The 16407-nt window shown below is 32.4% G+C and overlaps 2 protein-coding genes across 14 annotated transcripts in view; one reads left to right on the top strand and one right to left on the bottom strand.

Annotated features, from left to right (window-relative positions):
• LOC144848745 (liprin-beta-1-like) overlaps window positions 1–16407 on the top strand; it is a 119966-nt gene that overhangs the window by 29162 nt on the left and 74397 nt on the right. Inside the window, exon 1 of one of the 13 annotated variants that reach the window (XM_078705615.1) lies at window positions 6341–6836. The exons of the other annotated variants lie outside the window; for them this stretch is intronic. Coding sequence (XP_078561741.1) covers window positions 6800–6836 — 37 coding nt within the window. The 5' untranslated portion in view covers window positions 6341–6799. Of the gene's footprint in view, window positions 1–6340; window positions 6837–16407 lie in introns of those variants that run through there. 13 annotated transcript variants of the gene reach the window in all.
• On the bottom strand, window positions 291–4090 carry LOC144848827 (uncharacterized). Its single transcript, XM_078705761.1, has one exon. The coding sequence runs from the start codon at window positions 2912–2914 to the stop codon at window positions 935–937; it is 1980 nt and encodes a 659-aa protein (XP_078561887.1). The 5' UTR covers window positions 2915–4090; the 3' UTR covers window positions 291–934.

Below are 16407 nucleotides of genomic sequence, written 5' to 3'. Positions count from 1 at the left end.
TAAAGACACAGGAGTAGGATCATAAGAGATTATTATTCTAATCTATTTCCTCTGTTCGAAATAAGATTTACATTTTTTTAAAGCACTTGTTTTCAATATATTCCTGATTGTACTTTCTGAATGTAATCTTATAAGGGACAAACAGAAAGATGGAAGATCCAAATTTTTATTTTTTAAAAATTTCATACGCATCCAACAGCGAGCACAAACTTGCTAATTACTTACAGGATATATAAACTATTTTATAATGGTTATGGGCAATTCCATGGTCACTCGCATTACACATTACAGTCATTTTTGTTAGTCTAAGCTTTGTACTTTCTGTACTAATTGGATTTTTAAGTCAATGTTTTATATGAACATACTTTAGGTGCAAGTCTTTAATAAAATACTATAAAAAAAAATTGTATGTCTTTTACTTCGACAATGGCGCCATTGCGAAATTCTGTCACACGCATTACACAAAAAGGACACAACAAAAATTTGATTAAATTTGATAAGAACGTGTCCTTAAACTAAAAATATATGAATCAAAAGATCTTATATTTTTAATTGCTATACTTTTAAAGTATAAAATAGGATAATAAAAAAATTCAACATTACATAGATTTTAAAAATATTTGACATTTTAACAAAAAAGTCCCGTCACTCGCATTACTGTCACTCGCATTACCGTAAGAAATGAACTTAGTATTTACTAAACAAAGCAGATTTTAGAACGAAGAAAAGTAGACAATAATTAAATAATGCAACATTAAACCACTCAAAGGATGTTATATCAATATTCAAGTAAAAACTTTTATTTCAACTCATTTGGATGAAGTTCTAAAGGACATCATCTATTTTTAACACTAACAGAACATCTTGTTTTTTTATAAACACAGTAACACTTATACAGTCACTAAAAATGAATTAGAAAATTCAAACAGCCATTTTACAAATTATGGAACTCAAAGTGACCACGGTTGTTGACAACAACTGGTGCTTGAACCTTCTTTTTAAGATTTTCTTGTACATAATATATTGTATCTCTTGGAGTGGGCCATCTCCAGTATTTCCCGACCTGTTCCATAACGGACACTTGAAAATCATTTTGTTCCCCAATAGCAATAACTTCCCCAGGGTACAGCTTTCCGTCGTAATCAACTTGGTACCACTCACCAACATGCACTGTTAAATTATACTCCTTAACATGCCTACTTATGACAAAAGCAGACACATTACTTGAAGTTACATCAAAACAATGCATTTTGGCAATTCCATGAATGGCACAGGCATGATCAAAAATGCTACATGTATTAAGAGAAGTATTTCTCTTATCAATTTCTTGTTGCGAAAAATGTTTCACAGAAACATTTTTCATACCAGCAGCAGCAGAAACAAATGATTTGGCATCCGATACAATTGTCTTTCTTGTTCGAACCTGACCCCAGACAAATCGTTTCACTGATCCACCTATTCCATCTACAGGGCCTTTTCCGTGTGATGTTGCAAAATAATTCCACCGTAGGGTTACCTTGTGTTTCGCTTGCAGTGGTTGAATTGCAGCAACAATAAACCGGTTCTTGAACTGTGATGCTGGTCCATCAGACCAAAGTGAAACAAATGTTACTGTTTCTGGTAGTTGCTCTAGCACTTCATCAATGTACGAAACTACGGTTTCTTTGGAATGGACCAGATTATCAGACACTAAAACACGTGAATGGACTTCCTCCCCAAACCATTGGGCTATTGTGAATAGGCTCACCTGTCTCTGGTTCCAGTGAGCACTCTGGATTTCGTCTTGGGAGACACACGTATAGTTCTCAGAAAAATCTATTTGGATTACAGCCTCAAGTGGGGAAGCTTTCATTCTATCATCTTTGCTTGTAGCTGCTTGCTGGCGCTTGACATAGCAATGCTCAATAAATTGTGGAATAAGACTGCAAAAATACTCTGTCAGCTCTTTAACTGTACCTTGCTCAATGACTTTTAGTATTCTTTTATCAGTATTAGACATTCTCCAAACATACCATGAACTTTCATTCTCACAAGCATCTTCATCAAGAATTAACTGATATTTCTGCTTGAATCCTTCAGCATCTTTGCAAGATGAGCACTCATTTAACCAGCATTTTTCGGTTACTGTCTCACACAACAAAGAAGCAGGAAAATCATGGGTATAGGATGGAAATGTTCGACACACCTTGTGCAGTGCATCAACTGCAAAGATGAAATTTTCGTGGTACCTGCAAAGGCATACATTGTGAGGCAGTTTATTTGTGAGATAAACATGCTTGGGTCGCATTTCTGCAAACTTGGATTTTCCAACTTTTATTTCCGGAAACTCGTTACAAAAGAGGGAAAATGTTTCCATTATAGAGCTTGTCAAATGACGGACTTGCATCTTGTTTTTTTTGCCATCGACTCCTTGAACTAAACAGTAATCTTTCATTCCTGGTGCCTGACGGCTGACATCATCCCGCTCATAAAATGTTGTTATTATTTTAATAGTTTCTTCAGGTATTTCATTTGACCTCCGTCTTTTAGAACTGGTTGGTGTCTCATCGTGTAGCTCGTCGTTAAAAAGTATATGTCGCACACGCTTTCTTCTGCGAGGACTGGATGGCAAACCAGCATCAAGCATTCTTTTTGCCCTGGTAGTGGCTTTAGCAAAAGCCATAGCACTTCTAAAAGGTGATGGCCCATCTGATGCCAAAGCAGCCTTCTTTGCTCTGAACTTAGCCACACGTTTTCTATTAGCAACTTTAAGAGCATCAATCTTTTGCTTCTTCAAAGCTGGTGGCAGAGCTAGAATTTTCTCTTTTCTTTTACTTTTACTTCTTTTCGAAATTTCATTTTGTTTGTTTCTGTATGAGGTGTATTTTCCCTCGGCTTTCAGTTTTTCTAGGTACTTTCTTTGTCGTTCGGCCATTTCTAAAAGCAGGATTCAAATGTGAACGATATTTTAAAATTATTTTTAAATTATAAGCAATTATGTATTTTGTTTTTAAAACTACAATGCTTTAGACCTGGTGGTGTAAAATATGCCTAGTAAATAATAATATATAAATAATAATATATAAATAAATTATTATAGCCTAGGCCTTTGCTGTGTTTTCAAATTATAGAATTTGAAATAATTAACACTAACAATATAAGAAAAAAAAACTTAAAAATTGTGATTAAATATAAATGTATACTTATTCTTACCTTCTTATCTTCACAAAAGATTGTACCAAATTTGATAAATCTCACCAGATTTAGTGTTTTTTATTTAATGAGCTCTTACTGTATAATGATTGATTTTTCAAATGATTTAACTGCAAAAAGGTCGTTGCTAGGGATTGTGCTGCCCTCAACAAACCTAATGCTATAATTATTATACTGTACTGCCTCCAAATAAGGGCCAAATCACACATTGTATTATGAAATTAATGTATATACTAATTCTCGGACTAATTCATAACTAATGATAGATTAATTACTATTTTACTTTACAAAAAAAAGAGTTTTAGTAATGTCACTCGCATTACATTGTCCATTTTTGAACGTCACTCGCATTACATGTCACTCGCATTTCACTTTTCAATGTCTCAACAATTTTGTATTTACGGGAATTTTTATTTTTTTTGGTCAAATTTTAATTGTTCAAAGTAGTATAGCTAAATTATAAAATTTCATTAAAAAAAATTATCATCATGATGGTATAAAAAAAAAAAATCATTTTTTTTGTCACTCGCATTACATACCCTAATATATAACAGAATATACACAGCACTCCTATATGGGATATTCAAGATTTGTAGTTATATCATATTTTCCATACATCTTAAGTGTACTATTACTTAGACATGTTACTTTATAAATATTGCTTTGGTGGGGAAATAATAATCAGTTAACGTAATTACCTATTTTTCACACCTAAAAAAAAATATATATTCAACATTGAATAAACGTAATTTTTTGGCTACAAAAAGTCATAAATGAATTGAAAAAGTTAAAAACCTAGTTCCCACATATTCAAAGAGTAACATAAACACAAATTTTGAGCTGACTAATTAATTTGAATTTTTTTGGTCATGTCCATGTTTGCATGGAATTGCCCTTTGGCATTTTATGTTTTGTCATATATTTTAATTCTTGTTCAAAAATAAAATCTGTTTTTCAACTCAACAAAATCTCTTAAAAACATTCACCAGCAGTGAAGTCAACTGATCTAAGTATCCGTCAATGACGGCCATGTGTCTTCAGAAAAGGACGGCTACAAGAACGATTACAGTATTCTAGGTTTTTGAGAAAAATTCATGAAGGAAATGTTATCGTATTTTTAGAGTCGTCATCAAATTCTAATCAACTACATTCAAGATGTTGTCTAATATCCTAAATATTTAATCAATGTTATGTTGAGAGTTTGAAATGGGAAATAACATATACAAATATTTAAAAGTTAATTAATATAAAAACTTATGTTTCCTGTGTATATTCTACTGGGTCAGGGTTGAGGTACATAGTCATTTAAGGACAAACAAGTGTTAAGCTCCTTATCATTAGTTCCCCCAGCTACCCCCTGTTTTTAATCTGTTAGTTCCTACATTATTTACGTCTTAACCTCAGTTCCTATCCCAGGCCCATCCCTTAACATCAACTGTTAAGCCTTGTCTGCACTATGAAACTTGATATGACAAAATAATGTGATGTGCCCATACATGGACATGATGGTGTCATATCACTACCATATTTGGGCATTTGTCACTATCATATTTTGGCACATCATACTTTTTTTGTCAAACTAGTTTGATAGTGTAGGCAGAGCTTTAGATCATTCTTTGTCAACTCCACCCAGAAGCCTCTCCATTTCCTGTTATCATTTAACGGTTTATTTATGATAGATTAAAGTCATCTAGATAACTTAACATATTTGCTTAAAATGATATCATATTTTCTTATCACACTAGTTTGTATTTCCCCTTGTACCCAACCCCTTTTTCCGGTCAGGAATTTATTCACTAATGTTTGCGTCCTACTTATCCTAACTTGACGTATCTTCCCTGTTCTACATCCCTGTTGTGGAAAAACAAATGTATTAGTTTTAGTCATTTTATTATTGCATTAAATTCATTCATTCATACACATTTATTCAGTTATTAGACAACAACTGGGGCCCGCACTAGAAGCAGTAGCTTGTCTCATGAGGGCCCCTACACAATATAAATTTCTAAACAATTGTTTTTTACAAAGTAATAGGCCTAATTGTTCAACCCTGTTGACACTTTTTTGGTCCCGAACCGATCATGCGTGCCAATTTGTTGAAAGTTGTGAAAGGTGCGAGACATTGCGTGAAATACGTCAATTTACATTACATTTATTTATTTTCCCTTCTCAGCTTGTACATGTTGTATGATTTGTGTGGCGCCATATATGATTTGTTAACCTCGTAATTTAATGTGATGATGTATCTATCACAACAAACTGCAATTATTACCTAAATGATTTATAAGATATGAGAAATATAATGATTGATGCGGCAAGAATTTTATTTTTAATAATCCGTGGGGTTTTTGATTTCAACATTGGTATGTAGGTATAGCTTTATAATTAGTAGATATTGCATTGAAATAACTGAATCGACTTTATTAGTTCAGAATAGGGAAACTTGTTCATTAGCAGGTAGTAATCTGTGTCAAACTATGACAAGAGACATTGCTGATTGCTCCAGGCTAAAAGAAGGAATGTATCACATCCCTGGAGTAAGCCTGCCTCTTCATTAGCATAATCTCTGAATTCCATACACCCTCTGAAGGACCTTTGACCTGTTTGCTTAGCAATACCTACTGGCCTCGATTGAGTTATTTAGTGAGAGTTTGAGCATTTTGAAGATTGTTGTGTTTAGCTCATTGCATGCAACAGTTTTACCAAATTTGTGAGAACTTTAGGAATTATTTCAAGACATTTTTGCCAAAAGACGCCCTGAGTAGCCTCTTCAATTCATCTGTTGTGATATTTCGTAAACAATTATTTTTTGAAGGAAGATTCGACAAACTGTGTTCTGATATTTCATCGTATATAAGATTTGACACAATTTTGCATAGTGCAACAAGTAGTGTGTCTCCTTGGATTATAAGATATTCATTGCTATTATTATTATCGTGATTATGGTTGCTGTGAGTCATCAGTTATATCACTAAAAATTGTCATTTTAATTTAAATAAATGATACATCAACGAAAGGGGTTTTGAATTTTAACCGTTTCAATCGTTTCAAAGATTCGCTGACTTTCCAGAACTTTTCAGATGTTAAAAACTAATAAATGTTTCTCTCCGTTGGTTATGAGAAGTGAAAATAACCTTCGTAATTATTTTTATAATCATAACCTGAGAATTTCTTAGTTTTGAAACAAAAAGTTTTGATCACCAACAGGAAGTAAATAAGTTAGTAACCTACATTCCTTTGGAGCAAGTCACAAAACATCGTCATCTCTTCGTCATCCAAGTTGGTTTCAGATCAGAATCAAATCCCGATAGGTTGCACAAGAAGATTGAAACTTATTAAAGGACTCACTGGATGCTTTTAACTTACTAAGCTAGCCTTGTTATGATTGGTAATAGCCTAGGCTAGGGTTACCAGCACCGTCGTCATACTCAGCCATGATTCATCCATTTTGCTAGCTGCTGGTTGTTGAGTCCTATGTCATTTCTGTAGGCAGATTTCAGCAGCTGCTGTGTTTTTGCACCCTTTGCCAAATTGTCTTGTACCTGTCATCGAGTACAATTGATTTATAAATTTTGTGGGAATATCTTTGGAGATTTACAATACAATCATGTTTCGAAGAAGAAAGAAGAAAGTTAAGCTAAATGGTAAGTTTTAATGTTAACTTTACATTCTGTAACAGGAGGTATACATTTTTTTAAATAATGTGTACTGTAAAGAATTGACATACCGTCAGAGATATAACTTTATTGGTTGAATAATGTTTTATAAAATAATTTATTCACATCAATATATAAATATAGAAGTGAATATAACATTTTAGTTAGGCTATTAATTGGAGAAAAAAAATATGAAGTGGTCAAATGGTTATGATGCTCGCCCTGTCAGTGAGAGGTCTCAGGTTCAAATCTTGTAGAAGTTATATTATCACACAATTAATTTATGAGACTGTATCCTTTTGTGAGCTATGCTTGTTGAACCTAGTAAACTATGTATAACACAGTGTCCCAGTAAAATACTATATTATCTTTGAATTTATTTCATACAATATTGAAATTAGATTTATTAGATTGAATTGTCACTAAAATAATTTTTACTGAAGAATTTAATTTCTATATTGCTGCTTCTGCCATGGATTATCAACCGCTACTTAAATTAAATTGTACTATAACATATGAAGATAAAGTATTATACAATAAACTAGACTGTATACAACATTGATTATTGAAAATGAAATAGTGATAACTCTCCAACAAGAACAATGTATTGAAGAACACGGCTGATAAAAAGAAAGGCTATAAATAAGTCTTTAAAAAAAACCAAAACAGAAACTGTGTTTATAGGATACTTCTATTATATTGTATATATTTTATGTCATCTTTCTGTCTATCAAATGATTATGAACTTAGAACGTATCCAGGGGCCATTTAATTGACAGTAGTACATTAAAACCACAGAAAGAATAGATATAGTGTACTTACTAAAGTACAGGCGATTTCCAAGAGAAACTTAATTTATACCATGTATCAAACATAAAGCTTTGTCTACACTGTCAAACTCGTTTGACAAAAAAGTGTGATGTGCCCAAATATGGTAGGGATATGCCCAAATATGGTAGGGATATGACATCATGTCTATATATGGCCACATCACATAACGTTTTATGCTTTAGAATAAACTTAAGGTAGTGAGACTGAATTGACTGGTTTGTGTAATACTAAATTATATTCTAGGTTGTGTTGGATAAGGATAGGCCTATACAGTAATGCATTTAGAATTTAATCAATTATTATGCCTAAAGAAGCTAGTATCATGTCTTTCTCTTGAATAAACGAATGACATTTATTTAAAATGCTCAATTTGTTAATACCAAACATCAAATTTCCCATCCCCTTTAAATTTCCATTCACTCTAATCTAACTTCCCTTTTCCTTCGTCTTCCCTCTTCCTCTCAATCCTTCTTTCCCTACAAATCCCTTTTTCTTTCTTCCCAACCATCCAACCAAGAGATACCTTCATTTTCTTCACATTTTAATCGTAAAGACATGCAATTTATATGTTCTCAATATTTTAATTCTTTTCAACTCATTTCTAATAATAGTTCAGCATGTACAAGTACAACTAGACACTACTCTAACCATCTGTTGTGGAATAAAAATTCAGATAAAAAAAACGAGAGACAGAAGGGAATAGATTATACTGAGAGTAAACTTAATCATTTATTCACAGTTTTATTAATTATTTATAGAGTGATTATGTTTGATGCATATCCTCTTTTTTCTCCGATCACTCATCTAATAATGTCAGCCTTAACTTGCATTCACACTGCTTTCTCAGATCACTCATCCAATAATTTGCTATTAATGTCAGCATTAACTTGAATTCACACTCCATTTCATTCATAGATTTACTTATGTATTCATTGAATCTTAAATGTTGTCATAAATATTGACGATTATCTTCTAACTTTAATAGTTCCATAGACATGGTTTTTAAATTTGGTTTCACCTTTGGCATAGATATATTAATTATTGTTTTGTTTGCTGTCTGTAATAACCATATTTGGACAAGTTTTATACAACCATGTGTCACAGAAAAATCTAATACCGGCATCTTTGTTTAAAAGAGTAATTTCTTGAATCTTGATTTGATTTTTTAATTAGGATGAAGTAAAACAAAATGCACTGATTAAATATAAAGAACAATATGCGTTTGTGGCTGGTGGCTGGTGTCCATTTATGAGAGAAGTTCTAGGTAGAAAGTTCAACTACTTGCATAATGCTTATTATGTTATAATGCATTATCATGCAATATAACCTTATTAATAATTATTATTATAAAAATTATACTTTAGAAATATAAATGAAGTGACTATTACTTATTATTCATAATTATTCACATGTCTAACCACAATATGCCAACCCCTGGTTCGTGACCTCTCTCCCCTGGTTTGTGACCTCTTTCCCCTGGTTTGTGACCTCTCACCCTCTGGTTTGTGACCTCTCTCTCCCCCTCACATTTAAATTTCATTCCTTTTTTAGTTTCTCAATGTGTCAACACCTAGATAACATTCAATTATGTGGGTAGGCTGCAATTGCACACATCTCATCTCGTCGTTATCAAAACAAAATTGAAATATTAATATTGACGTATATTAATTTATTATATTTCTTTTGATTTTTATTCTTTTATTGTAAATTGCGTGGTATTCTGGTTTTCATAAATGCCAATGAAACTATTAAAGTGCACAGCAATAACAAAACTAACTTGATTTAAAACCCACCCCCATATTCCTCGTGTTATTTCCTCATGCGAAGCAAATAACATGTCTGTGTTCCTTCTGTTGTAATGTTAAAAAAATTTGAACAAACTTAATGAAGCATAGAGAACATAGCCTTTATAGAAGAAACTTTTCTTAAATCTTAAAAGTTTTAATTGTTTTGAAATCATAAAGCACAAACAAAAAATAGTGTTGTGGAAACAAGTAAAAAAAGGGAGAAAGTATTAGTTTATATGTCAGCACACAAACAGAAATATGGGGATACGTAACGCCCAGGGTTTAAGCTACATGCCTCTCAAACGGTAATAATTATTTAATAACCCATCACGCTTTAATAATCGTCCTCTGCTTTAAAACAAGGGCATCAGTTGACCAAGTTCAATGACCTCTAATAATTAGATTCATTTTTCCCAACATCAATCACTCAACCCTACCCCCACTCTAGCAATACTTGTTTACAGTGCTACCGTTTACCCTGCTCAACAATGATTGGTGCTGACACTTTTGTTCTTTTGAAGAAAGCGATAGTAATAGCAGTAATACATACCAGATGTACCTATCTGAAAATGAATGATAAGGGGTTACCTTTGCCGTTTAATTTAAAACATTTCTTCTTGTCATGAGTTCATTAAAGAGTCTTTATGCCATCTACGTAATGATTACGTTTATTGGAACAGGGGATATAAAAAAGTGCCAAAATCTGACTATATTTATAATGTATTGTATGGTATGTGAAATTCAAACCTCTCTAGAAGTTCATCTCAGTTATAATCCCATTTGTTTAGCTTTAAGCCCATGGTTTTCATCTATACTCGGCTGGATAGACTTCTTTGTATTGGTGTTTTTACCACATTTTGTTTAATTTATACAGATTCAATTTTCATTTTGAAAAGAACAGACCTTTTAAGCTAAGCTAATTCAATGAATTTAAGGGGAAGGAACATTAACTAAAGATTAATTTTCCCCCAACCACCCTCCAAAAATTAGGTCACGATAACACCCTTTTGGGGCAATAGTAGGGTTCATCTACCATTACCATCAATTTGTATTTTGATAACATAATAACATTAGGTAAAATACTGTTATCAGGCTTGTGGACATGTTGTAAACGACATCCCTAATAACTTGACCCCATGCTTATTATAACTTATCTTCCCCTACACTATCACATCTATCAAGAGTACCCACCCCAACGACAAAATGTGTTGTGTGCTTTAGCTCACCTATGCCCCATGGGAAGAGTATTTTCCCCCTTGTTTCTTTTCGATACCTGTCTCAGCCTACCTACGTTCCCATTGGGACATGATATCCATCTCCCTGTTTCTTTTTGATATACTGCCTTAACCTAGCTTTGGGACGTGGTATTAACTACTTGTTTGGGCTTATAATTGGACCCCTTTCTATTCCATCTGTCTTCCATTTGAGACCATAGTACATAGCACCTAACCCCTGCTTATAAGGGGTATAATCCTGTACAATATGTGTGATCTTTATCCCTGTTTTTACATTGCTTTTATGGTCTGCCGAGTTTGTTGATAAGTTTGTTAATGGAAGTTTATTTTTCTGATTATTTTCACAATCATGAATTATTAACTGAAGACAGCCTGGATTTTTATGTCCATGTCTTTTTTTCCACAAAAGGAGCAAAAATTGTCTTGAGCACATAGCCCTTTCTCTTTTGAAAAGGGCACTTCAGAAAAAATAAAAAGGATTCATTCGACCATTTAAACCTGTGACTACGAGCTTGGTACTATTCTCCACGCGTCATTTTTCAATACACCATATAAATCAATATTTATACTTGTTATCAATACTATAGGTATTGACATAATAAACAATGATGATTATATAAACACACCTACATTGAGGTATGTTAGCCTTGAACATGATGGAATTTTAATGATGTGATAGAATTTAATCTACTAATGTTGTAAAATGACATTCATATTGTACCGTATGAACTCTCGCTGAACCTTAAATGACAGTATAATAGATTTACATTTCCCTGAAGCTCCGTCTACACTATCAAACTTTATGTGACAACAAAATATGATGTGCCCATATATAGACATGATAATATCACTACCATATCTGGGCATATCACTACTATATCTGGGCACATCACACTTTTTTGTTAAACTAGTTTGATAGTTTAGCTAGAGCTTTAAAGAAAAAACTAAACTATCTATGAATGTGTAAAGCTTTGTCTAATCTATCAAACTTTATGTGAAAAATGTGCCCATATATGGACATGATGATGTCATATCACTACCAAATTTGGGTGTATCACTACCATATTTGGGCACATTACACTTTTTTTGTCAAACTAGTTTGAGACCATGGCAAAACTATTCTACTACAGTTATTGCAGTAACTATCTTTTAGCCTGTTTATGCAATTCATTAGCAAACTTTTTTTTGGTAATCACACACTGTTTATTGCCTCATAAGCTTCTACATTGAAACAAAATAAAATCATACATTATTGCTGTTTTAAAATGTATTTATACTGCAGTAACTGCAGAATCATTTTGACATGATCTCTAAATACAAATTCAGAACCATTTTGTTGAGACCATAATTCTGGTTTTTCAGAGAAGAGAAAATTTATAAATAAAACTTATTTAGAAAGATGGTTGCTCTCAATTGTTTGTAAAACTTTGATGCTCTTAAGTTCTCGCATAGCAAATGCTCCGATAGTGTTAATGTTAAGCTCTGTCTACACTAATTAGTTTGACAAATGTGATGTGCCCAAATATAGTAGTGATATCCTTAAATATAATAGTGATATGTTATCCTCATGTCCATATATGGGCACGTCACATGTTTTTGTCACATAAAGTTTGATAGTAAGCTTAGACAGAGCTTTAAATTGATTTTACATTGGTTAACATCAGATCATCACAGTGTGTGATTTATAGGTTTGATTTATGTGTAGATGAACTGTTCAACATCCCCTATCATCTCTTGATATTCACATTTGTACTCAACTCACACGGTCACTTAACACTTCTTTTGTTTTATGGTCAAGACAAATAATTGTTTTTCAACTGTCTGACTAGCCAAGTCATTATTGTCTATTAAGCAATTCCTGTGAACCCTGCGATTATCGTTGTTCACGCATCGCTTCACACGTCCCATTTTAGGAAATAAAGTGAGCATTTGTCGAAAACAACCTCACTGTGTTATTGTCTTTTCGAAATAATACAATGTCCTGTCGGCTGTCACATGGTACATATTAAAATATTTGTTTCCGTTGATTTTGAAAATCTTTATGTCGCTGATTTTGTTGACGTTTACACAATGTGACCTATATTTTTGGGAAAGCTTTTTATTTTTTTCTTTTAGTTTTACATAATAAGTTGGCCTCCTTTTTTACCTTTCTATTCCATCCATAGATAAAGATATTTTTATAGAACAACTATAACATTTCGTTTCTTCCAATGATGTCCATGTATGTTGCAAAGTAAAAACAATTTGATAGCTGTAATAGTTAACCCACAATTATATTAATCTCTTTAACATGTTGAATATGGCCATACTAAGTGTTTTAACATAGATAACTTTTAGAGTTCTAATATAGTAATACAGTATATTATTATTATGACTGATATATTCTACACATATCCTCCCCCCTCCACTTTCCCACTGTCCTAGCTTAATACAGTGTATGAAACAGATAGATAGGGATTTGAGAAGCAACTACCAAACAACAGAGCATTACAATGAGTGCTCTAGTAGCTTCTGCATCCACAACACTTGTTGCTTTCTGAAGGTGTATTTGATTTGCTGACCAATTGAAAAATGTTAAATTAATATTTAGCAGAATGCCATGTGCTCTTGGAGTCAAATACGTGTCATTACGTATAAAGTGATCACGATGCATAACGTGATGTAATTTGTAAGGAATTATGGGATCAGAAAAAAGGGCTTTATAGATTACAGTACAACTTGTCGGAATGACCTGATATGGAGATAAGATAGTAATAAATTGCAAGAATCAACAACCCTATTTAGACTTTTATTTTCCCAATGTACCAATATGTATTTCCAATAACAACAGGTTCAATTTGAGGTTATTATAGTTATCTAAACTTAAATCTATGGGGGAAAATGAACAAGAAATGTTTCTTACAAAAAACGCTGCTCAACTTTTGACTTAACAGTTTTAATTATTGTCCTTTCTTCAGAAATAATTATTTATTATCAATTATTATTTTTAACAATCAGTAGTAAACCTTTTGTGTAATGTAAATATAGTCTGGCCTGCTGTACAGTATATAAAATATAAAAATCACATTTTGTGTTTTTATTAGTTGATTTATGTAATCTTGCTTTGTTGTCATTAGAACAATCACAAGGACATACACTTAGTTGACCAATCACATAACAGTTTGAGATGATCTGCTACTTGTGATTGGTCAAATTACTTTTGTTGTTTGTACGTCATTGCATTCCGTCATAAGTGAGAAAAAAATTTAATTCTAAATTGTTTTGCATTGATCCTTTCAAAAGTTGATATTTGTGTCAAAAAATAATTTTACATACAATGTTCATAAGACAATTATATTTAATTAAAATGTCACATTGAATATGATGTCACTATAACAAAATATCAAATTTAATTTACATGTCATGTGTAACAATTATTAAATTTAATTGATTGATTGATTGATTGATTTTATTTGATATTCATACATAAAAGTTAAAATATACAATGTATAAAAAGAATACCTGGATAACCCATTAAGTCGACAAAAAAGTAAACTTATTTCCAATAACATGTCATGTGTAGCAATTATTAAATTTAATTTGCATGTCATGTGAAACAATTATTAAATTTAATTAGCATGTCATGTGTAGCAATTGTCATTGTGTCCTGAAATCTATTCTTCCTGTCAATGTACCCATTGTCATTGTTCTCTTGCTGTATAATGTACCCTTTAGTTTCCATTTTTTATATCTCCCCCAAAAAATCTCCCAATTATAGAGTTCTCAATTCAAATTCTCCATTTTACAATGAGTCTACAGTACTTAGAAAAGTTAAGAGAAATGACTTTTTAAGTTCCAATGATTCATAGTGTGACAAATGGATGAGCCTTCTAAGTGACATTAACAACATTGTCACGCATGACAAGGTACTTAGAGTTGTCTAAAGATAAGGGGCACCGTGTCCACTACAGCAAGGGACATGTGTTTATTAAGTTTACTTTCTTTTTGTGTAAGTATCTTCGTTTTATCTATTGAGACCAAACCTAAGATGATATTATTCCCAAATTACATTATATACACAGTCATATAGGAGTACTCCTTTTGGGGACCTCTATTAAGGGGACATTACAAAAAGAAATGTGCGTGCAACCACCCCCATTCAGGGCTGTTGTGCTGTAGTTAATATTAATTGTACTGTACTACAAAATATTGCAACTTAGTAGTATACATTGCTGTTAGGAGGGTTGGATTCAGAAATGTTAGAATTCAATACATTTTGTGTACATTTGGTTGAGGAAAGATAAATGATGTTATACTGTAGGGAATGGTGTGTAGTGGGTAGGGAGTGGGGGGGCGGTGGAGGTGAGGAAGGAGGGAAAGAAGAATTAGTGCATATGTATACTCTATAAAGGTGGCAAGTTACTGCAATTTTAGATTAGAAAGATTGGTATAAATATAATTGCTACTTGAACTAATGCTGTGATCATGAATTTTCAATTAGTAAGTTAAAATTAATGAATAATTGATTTTGGTTGGAAGGGGTTAATAAACCTCTTTCTCATCAACATCTGCTATAAAAAAAAAAGGACCAAAAACTGATGAGAATGATGGATTTGTAAAGCTTAAATCCTCTTGCAATTATGTTGTCATTTTCTGGGGTGTTACTTTTCCCTGTAACACATTTCTGGTAATCTTCTCTGCGCTTTTGCTTTACCGTTACCTATCCAGGCTGTTACATACGTCAGTACGTAATTGGTACTAATTCCACGAGGGAGTGTTACGATGTGTCTCGCAATTGCTACATGACATTTCCTTTAGTAGTACCTCTTAGCGGGAGCTTGTCAGCCATATTGTTCACGCTTTGATTGACATGTCGCGAGAAATGTTGAGTTTAGAAACAGATATTAGAACACAATCTGTATTTGTTTAAGTTTGATAAATTATAAACAGTGTCCCACGTTGAGAGCTGGAGTCAGAGTTAATAAACGTGCTTAGCAAAAAAATCACCTTAACTTTTTAATGTTTTTTTAAAGTCAATACTTTTGCTTAAATCAGTTTCAAATTAACCAAAGCATATATATAATTTATTTTTTCAATTCAAACGAAACAAAAATCAAAAAAGAAAAAAAAAACTAGTTTTGATAAATAAAACCTCAGTTTTTCACTTAAGTGCTTAACTGTCTTTACTTAAGCAAAAAGATTATTAAACTCTAGTGCTGTCACTTTATGTAAATACGATTTGTTATTTTATTTTTTCCACACATTTTTTTCTAATACTCTGTTTTTTTCACAAGTGAATTCTAGGTATTGGATTGTGGTTTTGGGATTAAGGGCATATCACGGGCAAAGGTTCAAGCCAAGGGTTTTCAGTTGAGAGATAAATTTAGACTCCATGAACAGTTTCGTTTAAGCGCCTTTCATAATGTAGGCCTATGAAATTCATCGGCACATATTCAGCATACGAAATGAATATATTTTAATATTGAATTGTATTATTAATGAATGTTGAAATATAGATAGTATCTTTATTTAGGGCATGATATTTTATGCAAACTAGTTTGAGGTATCAAGTCTCTCTGCGTAAAGAGGATTTTCATAACAAAACTACAACAATAAATAAGATACACATTTATATTCTAATTGAAATGTCTTCAAATGCTACAGTAGTTTTTTATATTCATTTTAGATTTAATTGCAGTAGAATAAACCCTTTCCCCTCCCCTCTCC

This window comes from Antedon bifida, chromosome 7 (genome assembly GCF_963402885.1).
Source record: "Antedon bifida chromosome 7, ecAntBifi1.1, whole genome shotgun sequence".
Lineage (NCBI taxonomy): Eukaryota > Metazoa > Echinodermata > Crinoidea > Comatulida > Antedonidae > Antedon > Antedon bifida.
This window is presented reverse-complemented; position numbering and strand designations above follow the sequence as displayed.

Coding starts and splice junctions, on each gene's coding strand:
- LOC144848827 (XM_078705761.1), bottom strand. CDS start 2,914: ATGGCCGAACGACAAAGAAAGTACCTAGAAAAACTGAAAGCCGAGGGA.